The 27802-nt window shown below is 46.2% G+C and overlaps 1 protein-coding gene and 1 long non-coding RNA gene across 2 annotated transcripts in view; both read right to left on the reverse strand.

Annotated features, from left to right (window-relative positions):
- Nucleotides 1–1557: 1557 nt before the first annotated feature.
- On the reverse strand, nt 1558–9816 carry LOC135243649 (uncharacterized). Its single transcript, XR_010326722.1, has 2 exons — nt 9687–9816; nt 1558–3339 (listed from the first exon to the last, which is right to left on the reverse strand). It is a non-coding gene; the product is annotated as an uncharacterized LOC135243649 (long non-coding RNA).
- Nucleotides 9817–19427: 9611 nt separating this feature from the next.
- The window catches only part of LOC135243391 (Na(+)/H(+) exchange regulatory cofactor NHE-RF2), a 31988-nt gene continuing 23613 nt past the window's right edge, over nt 19428–27802 (reverse strand). Inside the window, exons 4-6 of the mRNA XM_064315180.1 lie at nt 23645–23798; nt 23132–23259; nt 19428–22672 (exon numbers count right to left, since the gene is read on the reverse strand). Coding sequence (XP_064171250.1) covers nt 22505–22672; nt 23132–23259; nt 23645–23798 — 450 coding nt within the window. The 3' untranslated portion in view covers nt 19428–22504. The remainder of the gene's footprint in view (nt 22673–23131; nt 23260–23644; nt 23799–27802) is intronic.

The raw sequence follows: 27802 nt of genomic DNA on the forward strand, positions 1-27802 counted from the left end.
GGAGCGACAGACTGACGCCTGATTGGTTGTTGGGAGCAACAGACTGCTGCACGATTGGTGGTCGGGAGCTCTGCCCTGCTCTGGAGATATCATTGTGGGCAAAGGTGACAAGCCAGACTTTCAGTATGCGTAGGATTTCCAAGACTCGACTCACCATCCCCGTTCTGTCCTGGAAAGGGCCCTATCCAGAGAGTTTTGAGTAGGAATTTTGACTCCTTTATCCTTTTATATAATGAGTCAGAGATAATCATGCAATATTAAGCTGCTTAAGGGAGGATCTTTTCCTGGATTACTTCACAAGGATTAACCCCGAATCAGTCCCGTCAGTCACCCTGTTTTATTATAGGCATTGTGTCTTACGAGCACTCCAGCTCTCCTTATTTTGAGTTAGTCCCTGTCAAGTAATCCAGGTCAGGATTCTTCTCAATGCATCTTGGGCTCTCCTGGCTGTGAAGCGGACATTTGTGTTCTGTTTTATTAACTGAATCGTTTTTTTTTTTTTTTTTTTTAATTTTTTTTTTTACTCCTGTGAAATATTAAATGCTGCTGCATGAAAATGTTGACTGTCCCAATCAGTCATTTCTCTCTCTGATGAACTTCATGTTTGACACCCCCCCCCCCCCCCACAAAGTATTTAGAATTAATTTCTGGTGAATTTGTGGTGCACATTGCCTTAAAGACCCAGGGTAGTGAGATTAATGTTTTACATTTCAAAAATAGTTCTGGTTTTATCAACCAGGAAATGTGTCTCATAGTTCAGTGGACTTTCCGACTTGCCGTTTACGTTCCCCTTATAGCGGGTAAATTGTCCCTGTAGTTTTACTTAAACCATAAAGTAACGTGTTCAATCAAAATAATGCTTCGTTGGTATATCAGTAGTTTGAAATAGCACGATAGTACTGGAGTAGTTTAAAGCCATACACAGTACAGTTTAGGTGGTTTATCTTTGTGGCCAAAAGGCCATCGTGGATTTTTCTTGTGTGTGTGTATCTGTTACCACCTGCATCGTTTTCTGCATGTTCTGTTCTGTGAATAGCCCGGAGATCCTCTTCATTAAAAACATAAAATGATTGATAAAAGCCATTTTATTATTAATATACGCATGTGAACAGAAGGTAAGTTGTTTAACAGTTTTAGCGGTCAAAAAAAACGACATTTGCTTTCAGCGTGATTTATTCATATTTTTTTTGCTGTTTCATTGTGGCTTGAGGTAACCACGGTTACACTTAGTGGTGTCAGTCTCTTCCAAGGTTTCACCAGGTTCACTTGCATAAGTGTTGCAGTCCAGTCATGTAGCCATTATTTCTCAACTGACGTGTGCAGTGAGTGAGCGATGTGGAAATTAAACTGAGACCAGGAGGCGCGTGTAGAGGAAAATGAGGAGGAGGAGGAGGACGAAGGGGGGGTTACAGTTGTGATGTGGTGAATGTGACAGTCGAGCCGCTTGAGTTTTCAGAATGGGTTCACACTCCTCCACACTCACCCGTGAAGATAAAAAGATAAGGCACATTTGAAGCGATTTCAATGATAAGAAAAATAATTTGGATGCAAATCAAATTGAATTCAGTTCACTCCTTTATTGAAATTTTCAGTGACATTTTCTTATTTAATCAAATGCAAATACTGTGACATTTTTTGTTGAGATGCTTCTCAGATCTCTCTCCCTCTCACACACACACACGCACACACACATACACACACGCACACGCTCTGTACTGTACTGTGCAAGTGGTGTCTGCACTGCCATCGCAGGTTTGCTGTATGTTTGTATTTTTTTTTTTATAGAGGTCATGGGGAGAAAGTTCCCGTACACAGTGCTGGAAGCAAAGATGGAGTGATCCTTCCTCTGCTTCTTTGGCCTCCTTGAAGGCACCACTTCCTGCCCCTCCCTTCCTCCCTCTCTTTTTCCCTCCCTCTCTCTTTCCCATGCCGGGCCAGACAGGATTCTCTTAGACCTGACACACCTGCAGGTGGCGAGACGGGCACACTTCGACTCTCCTGTGGCAGCGTGAAAGGAATGCCCCCCCCCCCCACTTCGATTCTCCTGTGCCCCCCCCCCCCCATCCCATACGCCTGGCGTGGGAACCCTGGACCAGGTTTGACTTTGAACCTCTGAACATTGAGAAATTTATTTCTTATTATTTTAAAATAATGTATGCTGAATTATGAAAATAAAATGAGCTTTATAGCCTTCAGGAGCTGTTTGCTTTGTTCAGATTTAGAAAAGGACAGGAGGTGTAGTGCAACAGTCAGGCCAGTGTGAGTCTGTGAGTCTAATCCATACAGACTACACATTGAGCATTAATGTGCATGTCCTGTATGGACGAAAGTGTAGTCTGCTGGAACGATGGTGGTGGTGATGGTGACCTGGTTGATGGTTAGATGTGCAGAGGGCTCCTGTCCGTAGGGTTGCTCTCGCACACTTCCTGTCCTTTCTCGCTGCTTGTGAGGGGGCAGGACTGCTGTTCCTGCTGAACTGAGCCAGCTGATGAGAGACACTGATTATCAGCACAGCAGGCACAGGAGACCAGCCCGGGAGAGAGACCAGCTTGAGAGAGACTAGTGCACAGGAGATCAGCACATGAGAGAGTCCAGCCCATGAGAGAGACCAGCACAAGGGAGATCAGCACATGAGTGAGACCAGCCTGGGACAGAGACCAGCGCACAGGAGACCAGCGCACAAGAGAGACCAGCAGAATAAGAGAGATCAGCGAACGGGAGACCACCACCTGCTCTGACGCCCGGTGACGAGGAGAGAAATCACACCGTCCCATGGACCGACTGAGAGACCAGGACGTGTCTAACACAGATGCACCCTCTTCTGGTCAGAGAGACCAAAGGTGAGATCAGAACACCTTGCATACAGTTACTGACACAAAACGGTGAGCCTCGCTTCTGGATGGATCAGGCACACACAAAGGAATGGCCCTTTCTAGAGAGTTACTCAAACACAGGCACATATAAGAGACTATAAACACAAGGGGGGGGGGGGGTAGCGAGGAGGGGGGTTGGCAGTCCTTCCCCAAATTCTTGGCCTGTACGGTGGGGGCCCAGGGGTGGCAGAACTTAACCACTGTGAACAAGGAAAGGACACAGTGTTCACACGCAGGATAAGTCCTGGCACCACAGAGCCGCGTGCGGCGGTGGCACCCGACGGGTGCCCGTTTCCGTCCTGCCCAAAGCGGCCCCCAGGGGCCGGGTGCTCAGTGCCCGCCGGCCATTGGAAATCCCTGGCAATGTGATTCAGTCTGCCGATTCCCAAATCACCCTGCCAGGAATCCCCCTGGCTGGCAGCCGGTGCCACTGGGAGGGGCGCAGGTATGGGGCTCGCGTGCATTCCTGTGGGGAGAGAGAGGGGGGCAGGCGGAGGGAGGGAGGGAGGGAGGAAGGGAAAGGGGGAGAGGGAGGGAGAGAGAGAGGGAGAGTGGGAAAGGCGGTCAGACTGTTGTGAGCAAAATGAGAGCGATGAAGGCGATACAGTCTAGACCGGTAGTCTGCACCCCCCCTCGTCCTTAAAAGCTGGGGGTGCTGGGATTTGTTGTTACTCAACACTTAATTGATCAATTAAAGTAGCAGATTACACAGTTTAACTGGCTTCTCATGGCCTCATGGGCCTAAATCGGGTGCTACATTTAAGGTGAAAATGAAAACCAGCAGAATCTGTGGCTCTCCAGGACCAGGGTTTCAGAATCCAAGCCCCCTAACCCACTTAATGAGCAAATACTTTTCTCCGTAACCTGGCCCATACTGAAATGTAGCCTGACACACATCCAAATATGGAATGAAAACATTTTAATTAAGGTTTCTTTTATATCATACAAACTGCACATACACTGTGAATGTGTATGTGCACAATGAATGTAAAGAGTGTTCCATTTGACTGGTGCAGAAGTCAGTGGAAAATAGAATGAGAAAGTTTCTTTTTCCCTCAGTCATTTCCCAGTACACTTGGTCCTCTCATAATCCTCAATTTGGGGACTGCTGGATTAGACCCCCCACCCACCAAGCAGCCAGGAGGTGAAAATGCCCCCCTGTTGAGCCCCGTGTGTGAACCTTGCAGCCTCATGGCTCTCTCTCTCTCTCTCTCTCTTTCTTTCTCTTTCTTTTGTGCTCTCTCTGTTGCTCTCTCTGACTCTGACTCTGGCTCTCTCTCTCTCTCTCTCTCTCTCTCTCTCTCGTGCATGTTCCATAGGTCGCTGTCAGCGGTGTTCTTTAATGAGGGGGGAAGCAGCCTTTAAGTAGGTGCAGTTTCCTGTGGTCTCTTAAAATAGAGTTTGAATGATGCCATTCAGAATGAGGTCAGACGGAAGAACCTGACGGGGGCCTCTCCCACTCGATTGTGCGCTCTGTTCTTCAGAGTTTCCCTCTTTCGCTCTCCATCCCTCTCTCTTTTCTCTCCGTCACTGCTCGCCGATGCTGTGGCGCCCCTCAGAGGAGCTGTGTGCCCGAAAAACTTGATCTTACCCTTCCCACAGAGCTCCCCAGTACCTCAGCCCCGCCCTCTCAATCTCTCCTGCCCCCTCCTCTTTACCCATCTCTCTCTGTTTCTCTCTCTCTCTCAGTCACTCCCTGTTATTAGAGGCGCAACACCTAGCTTTTTTTCTCCATCCACCTTGCATAGGGTTCCCTTATGCGAAGCTGAGGAGAGCCAATCTGCTTTGCGGTGCGTGCTGCCCAAGGACAATCCCCAGATGCGCACAAATATTTTTATGAGCCTTTATTCGTTTCGGCCCTCAGGCTGTAGGGAAATGCAGCGCTTTCCTCTTTTTTTTTATTTTTATACCGGTTTTGTATATTTTCAGAAAGTCACGGGCTTCAGGCATGACTCACTTCTGGTGCGGGGAATTCCGCCGCCCGATGAGTTTACTCGGAGGCTCGGGGGCCCTGTCGCGAGGCGCTGGGACCGAAAGCTCAGCGTGTCGGACGCTGCGACGTCGCGTCGATTCACAAATCGGAACAAAACCCTTGTTTTTTGGGGGGGGGGCATCGCGAACGCGCGGCTGGAGGAACGCCGAACAGCTTATTCCGGCTCACTCCGCCCTTCTCTACGCCGCGACTTCCCTTCTAGAGCACGAAAGGCGTGCGCTGGTCACTCGTAATGCTTCCGTTTTTGGCGCCGGTGACGTCAACGCAAAAGGGAAACAAAACGAAAATTTTTGCGGATGTTCGTGGCCGCAGAAGTGAATGATAAATCGGTGCCCTAATGAGTAAGCGTTTTAGATTTGGTTTGTTGAGATGCCTGCTACTGATCTAGAAGGCAGGAGAGAACAAGTGTGGCCCCTATGCTCAGTTAACACAGAGAGAATGTATCCAGTGTCAATATTGACCATTTCTTAAATACAAAACTACACTGTGGACTTTTGACTTGATATGATTCTTCAAGGTGGCTGTTTGTAGCGAGACGTATGAAGTCTTATGATTAAAACATGAAATCCAGTAACCATTCCCACTTTCATACAAGCAACTGTAACCATATAATCATAGAGTATGTTGTAAATGGCATTCATATTCAAACATTAGTACTGATGAAAATTTATTTTTAAGCACTTGTTGGGAAAACTGTAACCGCCAATAAGTGCTTCAAAATATTTTTCATCTTCAGTTCTAATATTCACAATACATTCTATGATTATATGGTTACAGTTGCATGTATGAGAGCGGGATTGGCTTATTGGCTTCATGTTTTATGATAAGATACTGATTCTTCTGTATCCAGGTGGATATCCAATCTGAGGCTGGGTCTAAACCATTTTACCCTGAGAACCTCATTCATTTCAAAAACACTCGCGGTAAAATGTATTCCCCTTTTCCCTTGTATTGGTGAGCAGCGTACTCTCTTATGATTCTTGCATGTGTGTTTTACTCAGTTCTTCAGTAAATATATCATTTTGGGTGTTGTATTGCCAAAGTACACTACAATTAAAGAAACTAATGACAAACTTACACATCATACTTCTACTTCTGCTACTACTGCAAGTGCTTCTGCTACCATTTCTACTACTACTAATACTACTTCCACTAGTAATGATAATAAAATGGTAATAAGTTAAGAATTGGATAATAAGAAAATAATTATTATTATTATGTAATTAAAAGTCATTTATCATCATGAGGTCATCTTTAGCTGTTCTGTTTGCATTGTGACAGGATGTGCACTCACACACACGTCCTCAGTTTTCACTTCTGTCTTTCTTTACACAAATATAATTTTTTCCCCTTATTCATGCTGCCAGGTTTTTGTTCTATTTTCTGTTGCTGTTCTCAGGAAAAGTGTGCAGATTTGTATATACAAAGAAACTGATTCTTCCGCCCACCTTTCTTAAGGCATACAGAGTTTTTCCAGTTCTGTTTCTGAAAGACATTCCCCTGGAACCAGTAACTCCTGGAAGTTCATGGTTTTGCTGCCTGTGACAACTGACTGATCACTTTTTTTCTTTTTTTTTCTTTTTTTTTTTTTTTTAGGATTTCCAATGTGTATCCTCCAGCTTCTCGAGAGTCTAAGGGTGTGAATCTAATTCAAATATAACAGTAAGTACAACTTTCATGCTTTACTGAGCCCCGGCAGCAGAGGTAAATACTTTTAAAATATGTTTTTATTATACACATATTTGTAGTGTACAAATAACACACATGCACATCAGCTATCAGCCTATTTGTGTGTGTGTGTGTGTGTGTGTGTGTGTGTGTGTGTGTGTGTGTGCATGCGTGTGCGTGTGTGTGTGTGTTTGGATCTCCCCTCCGCACATCAAGGGCAGATACAAAATGTGGTGATTGAGTGGTGTTCTGGAACAAAAGCACATGGCGGTGAGGGAGAGGTCAGTGTGGGGCTGTAGGGCGTAAGGCCGTGTGGATGGGGGTAGGATGGAGGTTGAGGGTGGGGATGGAGGGGGGGGGAGGGCTTATCTTTGGGGCTCTCTGTCATTTCAGTAAGGTAATTTCAGCCTATCACATTTCAGAGCTATAAGGCGCATTGCAGTTTACACAAGGACACACACTGAAGGAGAGAAAAAAAAACTGTTGAAACAGCTGCGCCGCAGTTCGTGTGGTTTCAATGCATTCTTTCCTTTCATAGCGTATGCGTCTGCGCTCCTTACCACCACATAGGCCTTTAAAAAAAAACAAAAAAACGTCACTATTATGGCTGAGAACGTAGCGTAAAATGTCTGTTTCCGACCGTCAACATGGACCCACATGTACTACTAACTGAACAGCCATCGCTGCCTTTTCACAAATACAAATTTTGCATATGTTGCGCGGTATATTTTGCAATGTACCAAAAAGTATATTGCAAAATATATTATTCAGTTAGTTGTGGGGTACACTATGTTTAGAGATGTTGACACTCTCAATAGTCATTCGGAACGCAGCGCTTGAGGAACTCGAGACTGAGGCTGAGACTGAGAGAGAGCATCATGGGGCTGGTGCTCAGCCATCAGATTCCCACATGCTTACAGTATATGCAGTGGGCAGGACGCGTGCTCCAGGGTGGGTGTTTAGTCTGAACTCAGAAGCACTCGGGTTACACGAGGTTTCTGCCAAGGAAATGACTTTGCCGTTTCTTTACACACCGCTCTGACAGCACCTCTTTATCTCTATTGGTTGATTGCGTGACCTTTTTTTTAAAAAAATTTTTACGGTTCCTTCACCAGCAGGCTTTAAAATGCCTTTCGCTGACCGCATTTTCCAAGTCCACTCGGGATCAGATTGGGAGAGGAGTGGGGAAAAAAGGCTGAGGGGGAATGCTGAAGCCCATGCAGTGTGTGCACTGCCACTAACTGGAATCACGTGGTCGACTACGGAATACAAGGCCTTTTGAAGCCTGAAGTTTAATGTCTACTGTTTCCACGGTGCATACGCACAGAGCAAGGGGATATATTGTTTTAATTGCCAATATCGGGGAAAAAAAATAAATAAGATTTGATGAGGAATTCTTAAGAATAGGAAAAGTTACTTAAACAACCAGGTGCCTATAAAACGTGAATGGAATGTTTCAATTCCCGCCTTAACTTTTGGCGGTAAAATACAGGTGAGGTCAGACTGGTGAAAAAGAGGGTGTGTTTTACACAACCCCACACCAGTTGGCACTAAAGGGAAAATTATTTTTTTAAATTAGTTTTTTCCCGTTCTTCTGATCTATACATTTTATTTTCTTTTGTTTTATTTTTTAATAAACTCAAAACAATATAGACAAGTTTGCCGCTGCATTTTAGCTCAGGAATCTTTACTGAAATTGGTATATATATATTGCCACAAAATAAAATTACAGGACGTGAATAGTAAAATCGCTGTAAACAACTGGAGATGCAAATATAATAATTTCATCTCCATCTCAGTGTGTACATTTTACCATATTTCACATGACAAAATATATTTCATTTTATTAATTATAACTCAAGATTAAATAGCAGCTTCTTGCCACTTGATAGCATTCAACAGAGCCCAAAGTTGGAACTGGATGAGTGACCCAGCAAAGATAAGAATAAAACAACAACCTTAGCCTAGTTATATGGACTTCTGTACCCATGCTTATATGAGAGAGAGAGAGAGTGTGTGGGTGTGTGTGTGCGTGCATGTGTGTGTGTGTGTGTGAGTGAGAGAGAGAGAGTGTGGAAATAAAGTTAATGTTATGACCAGTGTAATGGCCCATATGGGATGTTTTACAAGAGCCCGGTGGTCTCGGTGAACGTCAGAGCAGTGCCGCTCTGTACCCAACCCATCCCCTCGTCTGACTCAAAGCCAGCTCTCACCACGTACACGCAGTGACCTCAGCGCCAGCCAGGCGCAGACACCAGACCGCCGTAACTCTAGCGTGGTGGTGAGCCGGTCACTTGTTTGGCCACAGCTGTACCCACATCCCCAACCAACCCCTGCCCAACCCACTCCTGGTGACCCCTGGTTGCTAGGCTCACGCTTATTCCATTAAGGCGTTATTTCCTGGTCCAAATCCCAAACCAAGGGACCTCAGTGCCACCAGCCCCAAATGGACCCTCTCAGCCTGTGCCTACACCCTCTCCTTCTCTGCCTGTTCCTACAGCTTCATGAGCTTGAAATTATAGGAATAATTACACCCCAAAGCGTGGTCTTGGAGTGTGTAATTCATGGAAGATCCTCAGCAAGGCCCTATAATTCTGTAAGCCCTCTTATTTGGTTGAGGAGCTGTGAGCTGTATAGGACATGGTGTGTGTGTGTGCGTGCGTGTGTGTAGAGCTAGAAAGCTTGAGAGAAGCCAACAGGTAATATCTTCACCTGCGTGATTGCAAGAGACCGAGAATGAATACCCATTGTTCCTTCTTAAAACGGTTTTCCACCACTGGTATAAACAACTGGAGGAGATTAAAATCGATAAGGATCAATATCCTGCCCCTTTCATTTTACTTTTCTCAGATTTTTGTTATCTTTCCAAAGCTATTGGCTGGCAGGAAGGTGTTCTTCACCAATACTACCGTTCACAAAAAAGGTTTTCTGCGGCTTTCACAGGTACAGCCTGCCACCTTTATAAACATTTAGAAACGCGTAATTTGGCAAACACACCGGCGAACCATTTCAGACAGCCTACACATTCTGAGATAAAACGATAAATCAACAGTGAGTGCCATCATTACTTGTCAATGCCACTCATAAGAAAACTTTGAGAAACTTTTTTTAAAAGGAATATAAAGTAATAAAAGTGTGGCCGCGTTGCATACCTGAGTGGAGAGTTTGCCCCGTTCAAAGCCTCCGCGAGTATTTCCTTGCCGGAACCCTGTTGCTTCCGAAGGAGCTCTGCGTGACAGACTCCGCGAGACAGACGGCGTACAAGTGCGTGTCTGAGGAGCCAGCCGGGGTTAGAGTGAGCTCACTGCCGGGCAAGGGAATTCCTTTTTGTAAACGTCAGAGGCTGGGTCCTCCCCTCACTGGCGCTGTGTAATACAGGAAGGGGGCAGGGAGATAGTGAGCCGTATTACTGGAATTAAACGGGCGAAAAGTTTTCGCAGCGAAATATGAAAATGCAACCAGCACTGCTGGCGTGTATTTTGTGGAAATCAGAGTGGACTTTCACTTTTGAATCTGCGGTTACTACTTTTTATTTCTTGTTGTAGATCTAAGGATAGTCCCAGTAGTTCATGAAATTAGGTGGATTGTTGACAGCAGAACTGTGCGTACCTTTATCTTATTTCAATTAAATGTGTTATGTTTTCGTTCACCGCTGAACAGATAAAGGTATATGCAGGGTACGCATATGACGGAAAGGATATTGCGCTGTTTGACCGAAAGTATATTACAATGCAAAATGCATAACGTTTAGGATTAAACTTTGCCTTACATGACAACTTTTCGAAGTGGGACGTCTATTACAAGTATGTCAGTTGTCCCTCCCCTCTCTGCTTCAGAGTGTGTGAGAAACGGGTCCGTTCAAACGGCTACACCCCTCAAAACACACTGCAGACGTCATACATTCCTCAAAAACACAGAAACCACACACACTTTCAGTGTCATAGCAACCATACCACACACACATACATGCTGCCTCCTCCTCCCCGCCAGGGCCATGGCAGCCCTAGACACACATTCATGTGCAGTACTGTATACTATCACAATGCGTATGTGTGCGAGAGTGAGTGGGCTAGTGAGAAATTGTACATACAGTTTTATGGACTGTGTTTGTGTCTTTTTTTATTAGGTCCTGTATTTCATAGTTTTGGGTAGGCCAACTCTGAGCACGTGTTAGTGTAATGCATTATACAAATGTGTGTGTGTGTGTGTGTGTGTGTGAGAGAGAGAGAGAGAGAGAGAGGAAATTTTCTGTGTGTTTAATTTTGTGTACATTTGTGTACATCGTTATTGTGTATGCGTGACTTTTGTGCAGATGCATTGTGATTATTGTATTGTACATATACACATCTCTGTGAGCACATTTGTGTATGTGTTCTGGGCGCAAGGTTTTACAGTGTGTACTCCTGCATGTCCTTGTTTTTTGTGGACTTGTGCCATTTGTATATCTGTCCTGCTATATTCTAGCATTACTAGGTCAATATTCACTGTCTGAGGAACCTGTCTCAGGGTGTCAGGTGAAGTGTGTCACAGACGGTGAGTCACCGAGCTAAAAACTAGCTATGGCCTCAGCTCTGTGCCAAAAAAAGAGAAGGGTTTGGTTGTCATGGTGACAGGGATCTAATTATACGGTCTCTCCAAACAGGAAGTACGTCTTCCTTGGAGCCCGAATACTGCTGGTTCCTTTCCTCCAGTTCCCAAGCCTCGTTTAACAGAAACGTCGGGTTGTGGATTTCCCATTGTGGCTCTTATTCCAGTCGTATTTCAGTTTGCCTTTGATCACTGAGTCAGCCCCGTCCACTTTAATACTTTATTTCAGGCCGTGTGCTACAGTCCAGAACAGTCTATCCTTAATCAAGTCAAGCCTGCTGCATTTCGGTGAGGCCCAGTTTGGGTCTAATTCCGTTTACTGGGTAATAGCTTTGTCCTCATTTTCTCTCTCCTTATTCCCTCTGAGCCCATCCTCCCCCCCCCACCCCCGACTCGCCCCCCGGTATTTATGTGTTGGCAGTTTCCATGGAGACAAGACACACAAACATTGTGGCAGCTTATTCTACAGACAGGAAGTTAGATTGAACCACAATGGCGTCACTGCGGCTCTCACACTTGCTTGCTCTCCATCCAGCGCGGACGGCGTCGCCATTAAGTGTCGTTTGCAGGCACTTCTGATATTATTATCATCACTATTTCGTTTTTTCATTTTCAAGAACTGTTGAAGAAAGCAGTTTCATTTAATGTTTTCACTGTGTTTTAATTTTTTGATGCCTGTGAACTCCTTTGCCGCCGCCTTTGGTGTACTTCTCCTCCTGGAGTTTAAGACATGCACACACTTTTAAAAATCACCCATACGGACTTGATATTCTTTTAACTAGCATAGGAAAATAATCCACAGTCTTTACTACAGTTGTGTGCACTGTAGCTGGTCTCTCACACACATGGGGCATTGTCCACTTGCAGTAATCTGTGTCTCATCTGAGCGAAGCGGCCAGTGTGTGTGTGTGTGTGTGTGTGTGGCTTTATTGCAATGGGTTACATCAGACACTACTGCATGTACATCATTCCTATATTCTCTCTCTCTCTCTCTCTCTCTCTGTCTCCCTCCTCCCCTCTCTCTCTTTCTCTCCCCCCCCCCTTCTCCCTCTCCTAAATATACTCCTCTGGAAAAACCCTTCAGAATGGACCTCCCTTTCCTCCTTTCTCCCGTCTGTGAAATTATCCAGTGGTGTGTCCGCCATCCCACCTCATCCTCTCTCTCCCTTTCTGTCTTTGTCTTTCAAATTCAAATTTCATATTCAAATTCAAATGCTTTATTGGCATGACATATTTAAAAATACATATTGCCAAATCGTAGTGATAACAACAATCAACCACAGTAAGAATATATAATTAAAAAGAAAAAAGAAAACAAGCAGCGACAACAATAACAGCATAAATGACAGTAACATAATATTTATTAAATTAACTAAATTAATTTTAAAAAGTATTGTCTTTCTCTCTCTGGTTAATATTGGAAGTTAAATTAAATAAATCTATAAAATTTAAAGTTAATTAATTAAAGGCCTTGTTTGCCTGACGCAATACCATTTGAAATGTTACAGCGATATCCATAGCATATCATCCACAGCGGATTCATTCGCATTTATGTAGGTGCAAAAAAAAAAAAAAAAAAACCTTTCTGAATGCATCTATTCCCGCCGTTATGCAGTCTTGTGTCAGAATGTGGAATGAAAGCTCTCTCCGTAATGGACCCGTCCGGCAGTTTGGAAAAGCAGAAACTAAGGGCGGCAGCGTGCCGTATCGTCCATTAACCCAGCACCCAAAGAACTGTCCCCGTGACCATCGCTACCTGTCCACAGCCTTCTTTAATTGGTGGATTATTCCACCTCAGTCCTCTGCCACTTCCTCTTTTCAGGCTCCGGCACAAAGATCAGCCCGTTTTAATAGGCCCAGCCATGACCGTGGCTCTTCCTCTTTTTCCCGCCATTCAGTCCGTTCATTTGAGGGCAGCTCAGGTCGTCCTCGTCCGTGCTCTTGAGTTCAGGCTGATTGAGTGTCCTGTCTTATCTCATTATTTCAGCAATCATAAAAAAATAGCATGGATGATTCACAGAATTTAATCATCACCATGCGTTCATGGCTAAGGTTTTGATTTAAGTAAATTGGAAATATTTACTGGTATTTAGGTATATTATGCATACAGAAAGGTTAAAGGTTGTACTTTGTTGACCCCATGAGGTGATTAGTCCTCTGCATTTTATCTGATCCTAGATCAGCACCCCTGCTTTGAAATGCTGTATGAACCAGACCCCCTCTATATGTGTCTCCGGCTGTGTTTTAAAAAAATATTTTCTTTTGTAAAGCATATTAGAAATCTACCTCCACTTACAGTGTACCTCCAGGGAAAAGTGAGAATTTTCTGTAGAAAATTGCAGGATAAACTGCAAGTGCTTTTTGAAAACACTCCGAAAGTTTGAGCTGCCTGTGATAGCTGGTGAAACAATATGACTCATCACAGTTTACCCTTGGCAATGGGTAAACTACAGTTTAAAAAAAAAAAAAAAAAACACATTATCCATGTATGCTGCAGTGTAGTATAGTTGTTAGGAAAATGGGCGTACACCTCCCAAAGTTGTAGGCTGTATTCCCAAGTGGGGCATTGCCATTGTACCCTTAAGCAAGGTACTTAACCTGAACTGTTTCAGAAAAATATCCTGCTGTGTTAATGGGCTGTATTTAAAGAATGCAAGCTGTGCAAGAGCTGGATAAGAGCTTAAAATGTGAAATTCAAATGTAAATATTTCCTGAATCAATTTGGGGTTTGGATTTTGCTCAAACGGTGCACCAGCACTGCCTGACCTGTGAGGGTTTCAAACCTGAAATCTCCAGCCATGGCACGACTACCTCTTCAGTCATACCGTACGTTTATGTACATAGACATATACGCTATTGAAAGTCATTGCATTTAAATGTCCTCACATAACCTCCACCCCCCGTGCTTCGGGAATGAGCTTGCATGTCCCTAGACGGGGAGCGGCGTGACTGTCCTCCATTCATGCTGCAGGCCTCCCAGGTTGTGCTTCGCCAGCTTGCATTCTCCCTTGACCTTGAGTCCTCAGGAGAGCTTGAAATTTGACACCACCGTCCTGCAGTCTCGCCGTTCGTTGTACGGACAAACTGAAGCGAAACGCTGAATGATGGAAAAAAAAAAGCAATTGCCGTCAGCGTGGATATATGGTGTCCGATCCTAAGCGTTCTCCGTCAGTTCTGTAAACAGGATACGCGCGTGAACAAGGACGGAGAAATGACGAGTGTGCTAACTCAGCTGCTGTGTCTGTAAACCCCCGTCAAACGTCCAGCCTTAAACTTTCTTTCTTTTTTTTATCGTGGTGGCTTGTAATGTTCCTAATGATGGGGAAAACCCACAAAGCAGTAGCTTGCCACGTGCTCTGGGAGAATGAGTTTGGGCTTTTTTTATATTTCCATGGAAACGGTTTGATGGTTTTTCAAATGTACATTTGTGTTTATTTGATTTTGTATGTGTCATGCCTTTATGTCAGTTACACTGGAATATTCTGGATTGGCATGTGGCAGGCATTTTACGCATCCAGTGTCTTACAAGTCCAATTAAAAAACAACGACTTGTGAATTTACTGCATGAATTAAGGATGATCTCAAAGTCAAACTTTATTTATTTGTACAGCACCTTTCACACACACAGGGCAGCTCCAAGTGTGTCATATTAGGCAGAAAGTAAAAACATATATGAATGTTATAAGCATAATGAGTCATACAAAAAATAGCAATATAGTAAATATATAATTTACAAATAAAATGCATAATAAGATAACAAATAAAATATATAGATAAAAGGCTATATAAAGAGGATCAGATACTAATCAGATCATAAAATAGAGAATAAAATAAAAATATTAAATTAAAACATTAAAAACTATTAAATAAAAATATAAATTGAAAAAAAAATGAATTAATTGAAAGCTATAAGAAGCTTTTAGCTGCGGCTTAAAACTGCCTACTGTATCAGCTTCTCTTGGGTAATGTTTTACATAATTCTGCCCCTTAAAAGCAGAAGGCAGCTTATCTTATAGTGTTGTGCTTAACTTTAGGGGCATTTAGTAGTTTCTCACAGGAGGATCTTAGGGGGTGGACTAGGGTGATGGACAAAGATTATAAAAAGATAGACAGTCATATATGTAAGTAGGTGCTAAACCATTTAGAGCTTTGTAGCTCAATAAAATAACCTTAAAAATAAATCCTAGAGGGACGCAGGGAGCCAATGTAACAGACAGTGCAGAGTTCTCATCCCAGTTCTGGTTGAAACGCTGGCTGCTGCATTCTGAATGAGTTGAAGTCTGTCAATAGATTTATTTGGAAGGCCAGTATAAAGTGTGTTACCGTAATCCAGTTGACTATAGGCACCAACGTTTCTGCATCTTGCTTTGTAACAAATGGTCTTACTCTGGTTATATTGTCGAGCATGTGTCAAGCCTTTGTCTGGAAAATAAATCTGTAAAAGCCAAAAAGTCATATGCAACAATGTGATAAAAAAAATCCTTTTATTTTGTTGGAGGGTTTTGCAAAAAACAAAACAAACAAAAAAATACCCATGTGATGTGTCAGTATAGGATAATGTTTTGTAACCTTCGATACTAAAGCAAAGGTGTGAGCAGAGTCTATCAGTGTACAAAGAGCGTGTCGGTCCTATTTGTGAGCCACGTCTCTCTCTCGCGCTCTCTCTATACGTGTTTGTGTATTTGTCCTTATTTGGCTTCCCCGTGCTGGCGGGTGTGTGTGCGCGCGCGTGCCTGATCGCGGTGCCTCGCTGCGAGTTCTCTCCTGACTGTGACTCACCGCTCCTACGACTCAAGCGCGCCACTAACAAACACGGCGTCGCCCTGGAAACGGCGATTCCCGGCTCTTTCTCCCGTGTTCCACGGGACAGCTCGAGTTACCGACCGCGTGGCCGCCTTCCAACCACTGCGACTGTGCGGCGGCACCCGGGGGCCGAGAGCTGCTGCTTAAACTCGCGTTACACACCACACCTCTCTAACTGTGTGTGTGTGTGTGTGTTAGGTCGTTTGTATATTTTTGGATGGTGGACTCGTGTTCGTGTGGTGCATATGACATATTTTTATGTACTTTATTCCTTTCTGCTGGCAGTCCCTTTTAGAAACATATTTATTGTTTTGTGCTGCTCTTTTGAAGATTCATTACTCACTTTTGCGAGATGTGGGTCAGTTTTCTCGACTCGAGTGTGTTTAACACCACTTCCTCGCGGGTGTCAGAGATGTTCATTTAGAAGAGCATGGTCCATCTTCAACTGGCCTGTGATACCGTATCCTTACCCTTTAAATATTCATCTTGGCAACCTGTCTACATTTCTATCCCGCCATCTAGTGGCTTGAATGTACATTGTAGGTGACTGAGATGTAGGGACACGGGGTAGTTCCCGGTACAAGTCTCACACTGAATCAAACAGGGGGGTGAATGTGATGTGTGTTGGCAGACAACTGAATATGGATAACATTCCTCCATATTTTTTGAGACACGCTTATACTGCATTGCAGGGGCTTACTCGCACAGTGAATCCATGCACAGAGTAACACTGAGAGAGAGAAGGAACCGGATGCATGAGTGTTAAATGTTGTCCTAGCTCTCTCTCTGTGAATACACTCTCTTTGCACATTACAGACACTTGCAAAACAATTAAAGTTACACTCCATTGACGAGTTAGCCATATCAGAATATTTACATGGGATTATATTTAGTTTTTCAGCACTCAGTGACGGTTGAAAAAGGTGTCGGGGAGCTGAGTTGGCAAGGGAACTGTGATGTCACTGCAGGGACTGTGATGTCACAATGTTATTATAGCCAGAAGTCTTTCTTGTCTGACCGCAAGCTGATCTGCAGTACATGAGGTTGTGCAATCGCAGCGGATTGCGATTGTCAGCAGTCCATAAGAACAGCAGAGCTGAGATGCGATGAGAGTCCAGTCATTGGAGGTCATGACCTCTGTCACATCTTAGTGAGAGCAGAGGAGGGAGAGTGCAGGCTGTAACCAATAGGGAGGAGAGGAGAGCAGCCTCATGGTTAGAATGGGTCCCCTGTAATGTTCACACTTGCAAAAAGTGCAGTTGTCTTTGTGTTCCAAGATTATTTTTAAGCTCCTTGTTGTGTGGCATCCAGGAGCCCAATCGCTACCATTTCAGTCCAAGCTGCTTCACATCGGCACCCGTCCAGTTGTTTGTAGGCCATGGCATTTAAGGTGGGGAGGGCTGTCATTCCCCTTCAGTTTTAGGTGTGTTTCGGAAAACCCTCCCAGTGAGTCGGCCATAGGCGTGGGAACCAGTAGAAGGCATGTGCCGCAGTAGTGCGGTTAGCGTGTTTCTGGGAGCCGTGTTCCGTGAGACAATGAAAGTGATGAGTCACCATGAGGAAATGTCCCTCCCATGTTGAGGGCTCATCCTGTTAAGACTCCAGCGTGGGGATGGGCCCCGCGGTCTGCTATCCAATCTGGGCTGTGCCAGCGCCGACTGCGTCTTCGCAGTCATGGCCGGGCCACGCGCAGTTAACTTTAGCATCACCCAGGGATGGGAGGTTTTCAGTCAGGTGCGATGGCCGTGTGTCATCACGCACCAGCGACCCCCCTACTGGCGGATCAGGCACCCGCAGGTCTGTGTGTTCTGCTGCACATGAAGTGTCTTCCTCCGACTCACGTCTGTGTGAGCCCCACTTTGTGATCTGCGGTGTGGTAAGAAGCGGCAACTGACACCACATGCTTCACGGGAGAGCATGATGTGCTTGTGCACTGCTGAATCGATAGTGGAGGTTTCATTATGAATGCTGACAAATACAGTTGGGCATTACGGTTTGGGGGAGGCCATACAGTTCAGTATTGCAAGGGCCTGACCAGTTTTGCTCACGTACATTCATCCACCTGTCTGTACCTTACGGTAGTAAGTTGGTATTTTCAAAAATATTATTAGATTGTATCGACCATTTAATAAACGGGACTAAAGACAATTGCATGCTTGGTTTTTAAGTGCTTAAATGCTTGGATGCCAGCAGCCATACCGCTGTGCACTCTGCTCCTGCCGAATGGCTGAAGCTAAGCAGGTGTGGGCTTGGTTAGTACTTGGATGGGAGACCACCAGGGAATACTGAGTTGCTGCTGGAAGTGGTGTTGGTGGGCCAGCAGGGGGCAATCTTCCCTCTGGTCAAATAAACCCCAATGCCCCAGTGCAGTGACGGGGACACTGTGCTGTAGGAGATGCCGTCTTTCGGATGAGACGTTAAACCGAGGTCCTGACTCACTGTGGTCATTAAAGATCCCATGACACTTATCGCTAAGAGTAGGGGGTTCCCCGGTGTCCTGGCTAAATCCCAGATCTGGCTCTTGCAAACTTGCCACCAAAAACCATCCCCAGATTTAATTGGCTAAATAAATGTTCTCTCCCTCTCCACCTTCGCTTATGTGTGGTGAGCTTTCTGGCGCAAAATGGCTGCCGTGCATCACCCAGGTGGGTGCCACACATTGGCGGTGGGTGAAGTGAGTTCCCCTTCACTGTAAAGCACTTTGAGCATTCGGAAAAGTGCTATATACATGTAAAAATGTTAGGATATTATTAAAAGGATCCCACGCAGGTACTGCTGTACGGCCGCGAGGCCTTCTGGGTAAGACTGGATGGACACTTCTGGCATCTCCAAGCTGGACCTGCTGTTCAGGCCTCCCAGTCAGTTCCTGTTAGCTGCCTGATCCCTGACCCTGCCTTCATACTGCATACATAATCTAATAATCATACTAATCTGTTATAACCCTATGCCCTGATTTACTAAGACCTTTTAGCACATGCAAAACTAATATCACAACCAATGATTGGTGCAAAACGTATAACATGGCCCGTCATTGGCCATGTTATTGGTTTTGCATGCGCTAAAAGTTTTGCGTCTGCTAAAGGTCTTAGTAAATCAGGCCTAGTGTGTACACTGTATGATATATAGCAGCTAATTGACATGTTATAGTGTATGGACACTGGGCCAACCAGTGGAGGATGGGTTCCCCCTCCATGTATGGGGTTCCCTCAAGATTATTAGCCACTAGGGAGTTTTTTCTCACCACTATTTGATTGTTTTTGTATTTCTACTTCTCACTGGGGCGCAGTGTCGGTTTTACCTGATTCTTCCTGGTTCCTGTTCCTGTTAAGCTTCTTTGTGACAGTGTAGAAAGTGCAGTACAAATGAAATCGCATTGAATCAAAATTGAATGGAGCGCAAGTGTACATTTGAGACCAAGCATTTGATTCTTCATCCACACGAGCAGAAATGGACTGCTTGGACCAGCATTATCATGCTTGTTAATTGGAGAAAAAAAGGGAAAATGGAATCGGGAGTTTTATTTTATTTTTCAGTCAATATTTGCGATGGAGAGCCCTTTGTAAGATGATTCATAGATTTTTCCTGTCCAACAGTGTGAGTGAAGGCAGATTTCTTTGCCGTGAGTCATTATTTACACAGAGAGAACCAGATTCACACAGTGTTTGGGGAAAGAAAAATGTGCCCTTGCATGAATACACCCTTTCTATAGTTTTTGCGGCAATTCTAACACAGAAATTCTTTATTCTGTGATTACGGCCTCGATGGGAAGGTAAACCTCCTTTTGCGATGATACTGTAACTGCATTGTGCTTCTGCCAAAGAAAATAGGGGGCGAAACCCTCGAGTGTTAGCCTAGCTGGGAGGAACAATAGTCCGTACATGTCTTAGCACATCCATGAACAAGGGTGTCACACTTTACTGAGAAATGCTAACTATGGTGTGTTCTTGTGTGTGTGTGTGTGTGTGTGTGTGTGTGTGTAAATATATATATTTATCTGTGGCCTCTGGTATACTGTAGGCTAGAGCTCTGGATGAGGATATACAGAATACATAGATGGGGAACAGATGTTTTCAGCAGACATACAGACTGCTTTTAGAATAGGGTGGTGTACTACTGAGCCTCATAACTATTATGGTATCAATATGAACTGAAGTAACTATAATAACCGCGTCACGCAGGTGGAAATGGACATCTGTCGCGGTGGCAGTTTCGGTCTCACGAGCCGATGGACGTGTCTTGTGGTGCTGCCGATTTTCACCAAGGTGCCAGTAGAGTCAGCAGCAGAGTGGCCAGAGGCTGTTTAATCATTAGGAAAAGGCAGTGCTCTGTGGGTACTTCCTGTTTCCTTTAAGAGTTCCTGCGATGACTGTGAACACTCACAGGCCTGGTATTCAGTTTGCTTTGGAATGTCAGTCTGTTAAATGATTTTCAAGACATACTTGTATCTCTTATGAATTTAAATGAAAGCTCAACAAGTTGTGTCTTATCACAACAGAATATTCGATAACTGTCCTTCGCAGTGACTTGGCTTATTTCTGTCATAATGGCCTGCCTTTTGGGTGGCAGCACTCTCACCAGGATTAGTAAGAATGTGGGGTGAGGGAGGGGTCATCAAATCCAACCTTGAGAGAATGGTATGAAATGCAGGCCGTCACCCTGCTAACCCCCCAGCCCCCCCCCCCCCCCAACACCCCGTTCAGGTGTGATAGTGGCCTTGTCTTCTTCCACATGAGCAGCCAGGAGTTCTCTGTGTGTCCTACCGCCATGTTGTAGAGTAGAGCTGAGAAGCTGAACCATGGGACTTTCCCAGTCTTTTGTGACTGTGCAAAAAAAATAAAAAAATTCCAGTCTTTTTGTCCCATCGAACCGCAGGTCTAAGGAGTGTAACTGTGGTTCTCATCACAAGGGAAAAGCCAGAAAAAGTACACCAGTAATAAGCAAGCCCGCAAACCACAAACTGATAGCGGGGGGATAGTTGAATACTGCTTTAAAGGGTTAGACTTCACCTTCCGCATATTGTATTTTTTTCCTCTTCCTATAATGTCTTTAATCCTGAGAGTCACATGGTACAGAGATCACATGGTACAGAGGTCATGTGATACAGGGGATCATTACACTTCAGCAGTCCATCCCCGAATGTTCTCACCTGCGGCCGATGGGTACGTTTCCACAGCGTTCTCCCAACGTTCTCTCAACGCGCAGTATCTGCAGGGCAGTCACAAGTACAATGACACTGTGTTTCTAAGTTTCAGAAGCCTTTTTTAAAGAGATCTTATGAATTAACCATACATGTGATCATCCTCCTCCCCAAAAAGGGAGATTCCTGCTCACAAGGTTTTTGCAGAGAAGTTCCAGTAGTCCATGCGGTCCCACAGCCTCCCTAGCCAGAGATCATCAGAGCAACGCAAGTCTCTGGTTTTGTGTGTGTGTGTGTGTGTCTGTCTGTGTTTGTGTGTGTGTGTGTGTACGTATGTGCATGCATGCATGCATGCGTGTGTCCCAACCTTCCCCTCTTGTGGCTGCTGCACACTGAACAAGAGCGCCTTTCCTCACATTAGACTCCCATTCTGTTACTGGTTTGTAATGAAGCAGCTCAAGCTGACTTTCTTGCACTCTGGCTCCCCCTGCTGCTCAATCACTGGAAGCACACAGGATTTTGATCTCCAGTGGAATTACTGCCACAGCTGTGCTCTCCTCTCTCTCTCTCTCCCACCCCCACCCTCCCTCCCTCCTCTCTCTCATCTGGTTCAAATAGCCGTGAGGAACAGGTATTTGCCATTTGACCACAATGAATGCTAACACTGACATCCCTGCAGCAGGTATGCGTGTGTTTGGAGTGGAGGAGGGGGGTGCGTGTTGTTAGTGTAGGAGTCCAGGGAAGATATGATATGCTACAAAGTACGTCATCGCATATAAATTGCTTTTGAGAGTTCCCCCACAAACCGCCGAACCCCGAACCTCCTCCCAGATGGCTTGTGGAACACTGCTTGTGTGTGTTGGGATTCCAGCTTGTGCATGTTTTCAAGTTTTTCTCTAGTAACCAGGAGTACATTGCGATGTCATGTCAGAGCTTATTAAAATGGTCAGATAACAGTGTCGGCATTGGGGATGGTTGGGTGGGGGGGGGGGGGGGGTGTCTGGCAAGCCAGCGTGAGAGGCAGATGTTCTGGGCGGGGGAAGGCCTACTGAGAGAAAATGTTCTGGAAAACATCAGATGAGCGGACATGAGAAAGGCCCAGAAGAAGCCTTTCTGAATGCTGGGGGTGGGGGGGGGGGGGCTCTACAGCACCAGATGTGTGCATCTGGGGTGCGTGTGAGGTCAGCATGTCCTTTAATCTACCACCAGGGGGCAGCAGAGGGCTTGGGTCTCATGTCTTTACCCTCAGAAAAGTTTGCTTTGCTTTGTTTTCTTTTTTTTTTTGGAGGAATGACACCCCCTTTCCCCAGCAACCCACATGTTTTACACTGAATGACCCTCTTCGACCCTGTTAGGAGTGAAGACAAGGCCGGGCCAGACCGGGCTGGGTTAGGCGGTGCTGGCCACAGTCGTCTGTGAGGAGGAAGAGGAGGAGGCGGATTTTCAGAAGTTGCTGAAGAGCTCGTGTTTCTTGTTCCAGTCCATCTGTGGCGCCCTCTTCCTGGCGCGCTTGGCGTGGGCCTTCTCCTTTGCCTCTGCCGCCGTCGGGCTGAGCTGAAGGCCGCTCTCCTCAAAGGGGTCCAGCAGGGGGCACTCATTCTCCTCAGAGACCTGGGGAGAGAGACCGACCGGCAGGTGTGTGACACCATCTAACCGCACAGGTATACTAGCGCACCCATGCACTGTAAAAAGCATACCCTGGCAGTACATGCCCCGTGCTTACAAACATGCACTGACTCATACAAGCATATGTGTACATGCACATATACACAGACACACACACATAAATATAAATATATATTTTGTCTCTTTCTCTCTCTCATACACACATTTTAATTCTTTATTTAGGTCCACATTTATAAAATACATCATAAGGGCCCAAATATATTTCAGTTGCTGTCTGATGTCCTTCACTTGAGTAACAGAAAGCATACCGGTAGGGATAAAGCAAACAAAATGCAGGTTAGACATTTGCATCTCAGTTGCACCGACAGGAAACATTATGGGTACATAAATGTGCACACACTCGCACTCAGACACACGCACTCACTCCTGCTTCTGTTCTCTCACCTGCATACTGGTTTCCGGGGTGCTCAGTTCAGAGTGGGCGGAGTGTGTGGAGCGCGTGGACTGCGACGTTGAGCTGCCGTTCACCTGAAGCTCCGAGGAGCCGTTTGTCACAGGCTGCGATTCATAATCTGTCCACAAGGGGGAGAACGCATACCAGGACAATGAGGTAAGCGCCTTTACTCCTCGCTATAGATCATGTGTGCACTATTTTTTTTGGGAACTTTTTTTCGTCTTGTATTTTTTTTCTTCTGTAATTTGGAAGGTCTAGTCATTACTGTCAGCCTGCCTCATCTGTAAAAGGTACTTTGTCATGTTAAGGGCTCTGTATAGGGGAGGCAGGGAGGGAGCCAAAGGCCTGATTCCATAGGCAGGGTTTGGGTCATACCATGTTAAGGGCTCTATATAGGGGAGGCAGGGAGAGAGCCAAAGGCCTGATTCCATAGGCAGGGTTTGGGTCATACCATGTTAAGGGCTCTGGGGGGGGGGGGGGCTGGGGGACTGGGGGTAGCATACCTTTGATGTGGCTCTCTGTGGGGATGATGCCCAGCTTCTTGAAGTGGTCGTCCGTGTCTGGGTCCACCACCAGCAGCCTCGTCTCCTCCCCTCCGCTCTTGATGAAGGCAACCACCTCCGAGTGCCTCAGAGACTCGATGTTGACCCCATTCACCTGTGCGAACACCCCACCCCGCCACACCCCTGGAACTGTTACTTCGGCTCGCAGCATTCTGTGACCACCCTAGAATCGACTCCCTGCTGGATCTGACCTGCCATTGTTAAATGCCACCAACAGATGGCGGTCTCCCCCCAGCTACCATAATTTCCATGTCCAATCGAGGCATTCCTCTTGAAATTTCTGAAACGCATCAATTTTGCTCCCTGATCTGTGAATGGGATCATTCTTCCTCTCTCTGATACCTGTTCCTTGGTCTTCAGTTTCTCTGTAAACCTGTCACAGATGAATCAAGGCGCTGTAACCACGTCAGAGAGCTAAAGACACATCTCCATTACCAGTACAAGCACTGTAAGCTGTTAGGTCCTCCCAGTATGCTTTGCAGTATATTTTTTTTCACCTCTTTGTCCAAGGTGTCAGTTATTTTCAGTTTCATAGCAACACATGACTTTACAGTTATAGCAAGAGCTGCAAGGGTTAAGGTCAGAGAGAGAGAGAGAGAAATGCTAACACCTCCACTCAGGTACATACACCCCAAAGACAAGCCATTTTTTTCCTTCTTTTTTATGTTTAAACACCAGAACGCAAACACTCCTGGCAGCCTATATTCCAGCAGTCCTGGGCTCTCACAGGCTTAGACAGCAGAATCAACAGGAGGCCAATCAAATATTGATGAGCTGCGCTTGCTGTACCAATAGCTTCTGTTTCAGGTATCAGTGTCCAGAGAGGGAATTTGTTTAATATTCATATGGGCTTATGAAATGGCAGTCTGTCTCTCTAGACTCATTTTGGTAGCTCAGGGGCACGTGCATATGAAAGGGGGGGGGGTGGTGGGGGGAGAGCATATTAGCGCAGCGTGGGCTAATTGCCATGCATCTCCACCGGCCGGGGGGGGGGGGGGATGGGTGAACTCCCCAGCGGTTGCCGATGCTGCTCCATTGCACACGCTGACATGCAGTCCCTTCATTGCAAAGGCACCAGTCGGTGTGTACAGTAAATGCTACACCATCCCCAAAAGGCCTCCACGCAACCCCCCACCTTCCCCGTAATAATATCTCCCATAATTCTTTGCATCCCTGGGTGTTGGTTTGCAGCCTCTAGGCCAGAAACTTGGCTCAACCCTCTAACTTCGACTTCAGCCTTCAGATTTAAGAGATACAGATGTTTTCCACCCCTTTTCAAACTCTAAATTTCTAAAACAGTGGCAGTTTAGCTAGAATGATATAATGATTATCCTCATTTATGGAGTGCTATTCATGTAGGGTCTGCAAAGTCAGGAATAAGATTGAGGAAACTAGATATTTCAAAAAAATGTTCATGTACTGGAACATTTATATTGAAGTATTGGAAGAATGAAAAAACACATGAAGTTTACCTGGAAGCTAATCTTGTATGGTCTTCAGTGAAGGACTGTGTCTGCTTGGCCTACCTGTGTATTTGTCTACCTGAGCCCTACTTCACCTTCTACATGCCCAGTCTGTGTCCAAGTCTAACTATTAGCTCCAGGCGGAGTCTGAGTGGTGACAATGAGTGATGGACAGTTTCTGACATAGCACGAGTCAGAAAAAGCTTTAGTTATCATAAACAAACAATGCTTTAGTGAATGTATTATCATGAATAATCCCCATACGCATGATGGCAGGTAAATATGAACGATATTCATAAGAAGTTCATGATAAATGAACCATGAGGTTAATGGTGAAGAGCGCGCTTCCGAGCGACAGGGAGAGGAGAGCTGCCAAGGGCGGCGCTGGCTTCTGGTCGCCGTGACAGCGCCTGAGCATGATGACTGGGCAGGCGACTGTTTCTGCGTGAGCTCCAGCCTAATCGAGCGAGAAAGAGAGGGACAGGGAGGGGGGCTGGCTCCTCCCTCCCCCCCTCACCCCTTAATGAGCTGCTGACAGGCTGCTGGGGACAGCCTTAATCGACCGCCCGTGATCACAAAACACAATCGCGCACAGCGCAGCACAGCACAGCGCAGCACAGCGCAGCGCAGCACAGTGCAGCACAGCACAGCGCAGCGCAGCCAGCAGAACGTCTACTGGGCAGGGTGTTAAAGATCAATCCGGCAAGCACCGCTTCTCTTTGTGAGTGCATAGCGCAGTACTGCAGATAGGGGGCACTAGAACGCACGGCCGGCAGGGGAGGGGAGGGGAGGGCAGGGGCGGGGGGGTGGGGGGGTTGTCTGCTTTCATAGGAAATCCCCCTTGCTTTGCCCTATCCGAGCGGAGATCCCCCTAACAAGGCGGGACTGTGAGCCGAAAAGCTGGCGGGATTTGGCGGCCGGTTCAGCCGTTCAGTGTTGTGTTACCATCCCGCCCCCCTCCCCCCCCCCCAGACCAGTTTAAGACCCGTCTCTCCCCCGATATAACACCTGAGATTGACATTGAAAGGCAGGTGAACTGATCCTGGATCAGTGCTTCTGGGGGCCCCTGGGGGCCCTGGGAGCCCTAGATAGGTGTACTTTCAGGTGTGAATGAGGAGAGCACGTGGTCTCGCCGCGGATGAGAGGGGACAGCACTGTTTTCAGTTTACTGTTCATCATCGTGTTTTGCCACCACGGCCTTGCAAGTGACCTTGGCCTTGGCGTCTGCCGAACGGACGGATGAAACCGCGGCGGCGTCGGCCTGTCTCTCTCTTCGGGGACATTGTAGCGCGATGTGATTGTGCTCTTATGAGCCATTAGCGCACTCCTAGTAGCCTGTGGGCTTGCTAATCGCATGCTGGTGATGGCGATAACAGAGGGGATGACAGCCATATCCTATGTGAAAGAATAGCATGCTAAAGTATACCTGAAGTATACTATTTTATGCTTAAGAATACTTGAAGTATGATTGAAGTTCATATCAAGTATGCTTAGTATACTATTTCATGTATTTTCCACTTCTGCTCGCTCGGCTAACCCAGGGTTCTCGTACCTGCCTTGCCAGGCCCGTTAGGCCCTCATCACCGTGGCGACCCCCCCCCCCCCCCACACATGCCTCGGGCTGCTAAACGGCCGTGTCGGATCCCGCCGCACGCGGGGTCAGCGCTCGGGCGGCGGGGCTGTCCGCGCAGGCCCTGATGTACGGCTTCCCGCCGCCCGCGGACGGGCGGCCCCCGGAGGGTCGGCGTCTCCGGGCGGGTAACCGCGACGACGCTCACAGCTCTCACACGCACCAGCATCTGGAGAGAGTTAGCGGCCAGGGCAGCTGCGGGGGAGTGTGTGTGCGTGTGTGTGTGTGGGGGGGAGTGTATGTGTGTGTGGGGGAGTGTGTGTGTGTGTGTGCGCGTGTGTGTGTGTATGTATGTATGTGTGTGTGCGTGTGCATGGGTGTGTGTGTGTGTGTGTGTGTGCGTGGGGGGGGGGGGGGGAGTGTGGGTGTGTGTGGGTGTGTGTGCGTGTGTGCGTTGGGGGGGGTAGTGTTGTTTGTGCGTGTTGGGGGGGGTAGTTTAACTACATGTAGCAGTTTGCCAGTAGTTCAACAACTTTCAAATTTGTGTAGTGGTTGTAGTATTTAATTATTTTTTTGCCATTTTTAGTTGTAGATAACTATAGGAACTACCAACTACTTTTGGGCTTAAATGTTTTTCAGAACCCCTTTGAGCGCCTCCTTGCTTATCTTTCCCTCCTATCCTGATTGGTGAGACAATATAGTTGCCAACTGTCAACTGCCAATTGCTGCTCATTGCTGGTTCTCCCAGTAACCTGGGTAGTGGCTCTCCCTGAGTGCAAAAAGAAGGCACAGCTCACACAGGTTCGCAAGCTGCATTTCTCTTTAGGGTAGCGTGGCTGTTGTTCAACTATTTTCAATGTGAAGTAATTGCTAGTTTGTACAATTATGCTTTCAGAGTAGTTTCCCCAACACTGTGTGTGCATACGTGCATGTATGTATGTATGTGTGTGTGTGTGAGCTGAGCAAAGGAAATACTCCCACCTCTCAGCGCAGTCATTATGAGGACCAAAGAGCCGGTCCCCCTCCCTTCCTGCTCCACCCGTCTAACCCGCACCAGCACCCACC

Source organism: Anguilla rostrata, chromosome 17 (assembly GCF_018555375.3).
Source record: "Anguilla rostrata isolate EN2019 chromosome 17, ASM1855537v3, whole genome shotgun sequence".
Lineage (NCBI taxonomy): Eukaryota > Metazoa > Chordata > Actinopteri > Anguilliformes > Anguillidae > Anguilla > Anguilla rostrata.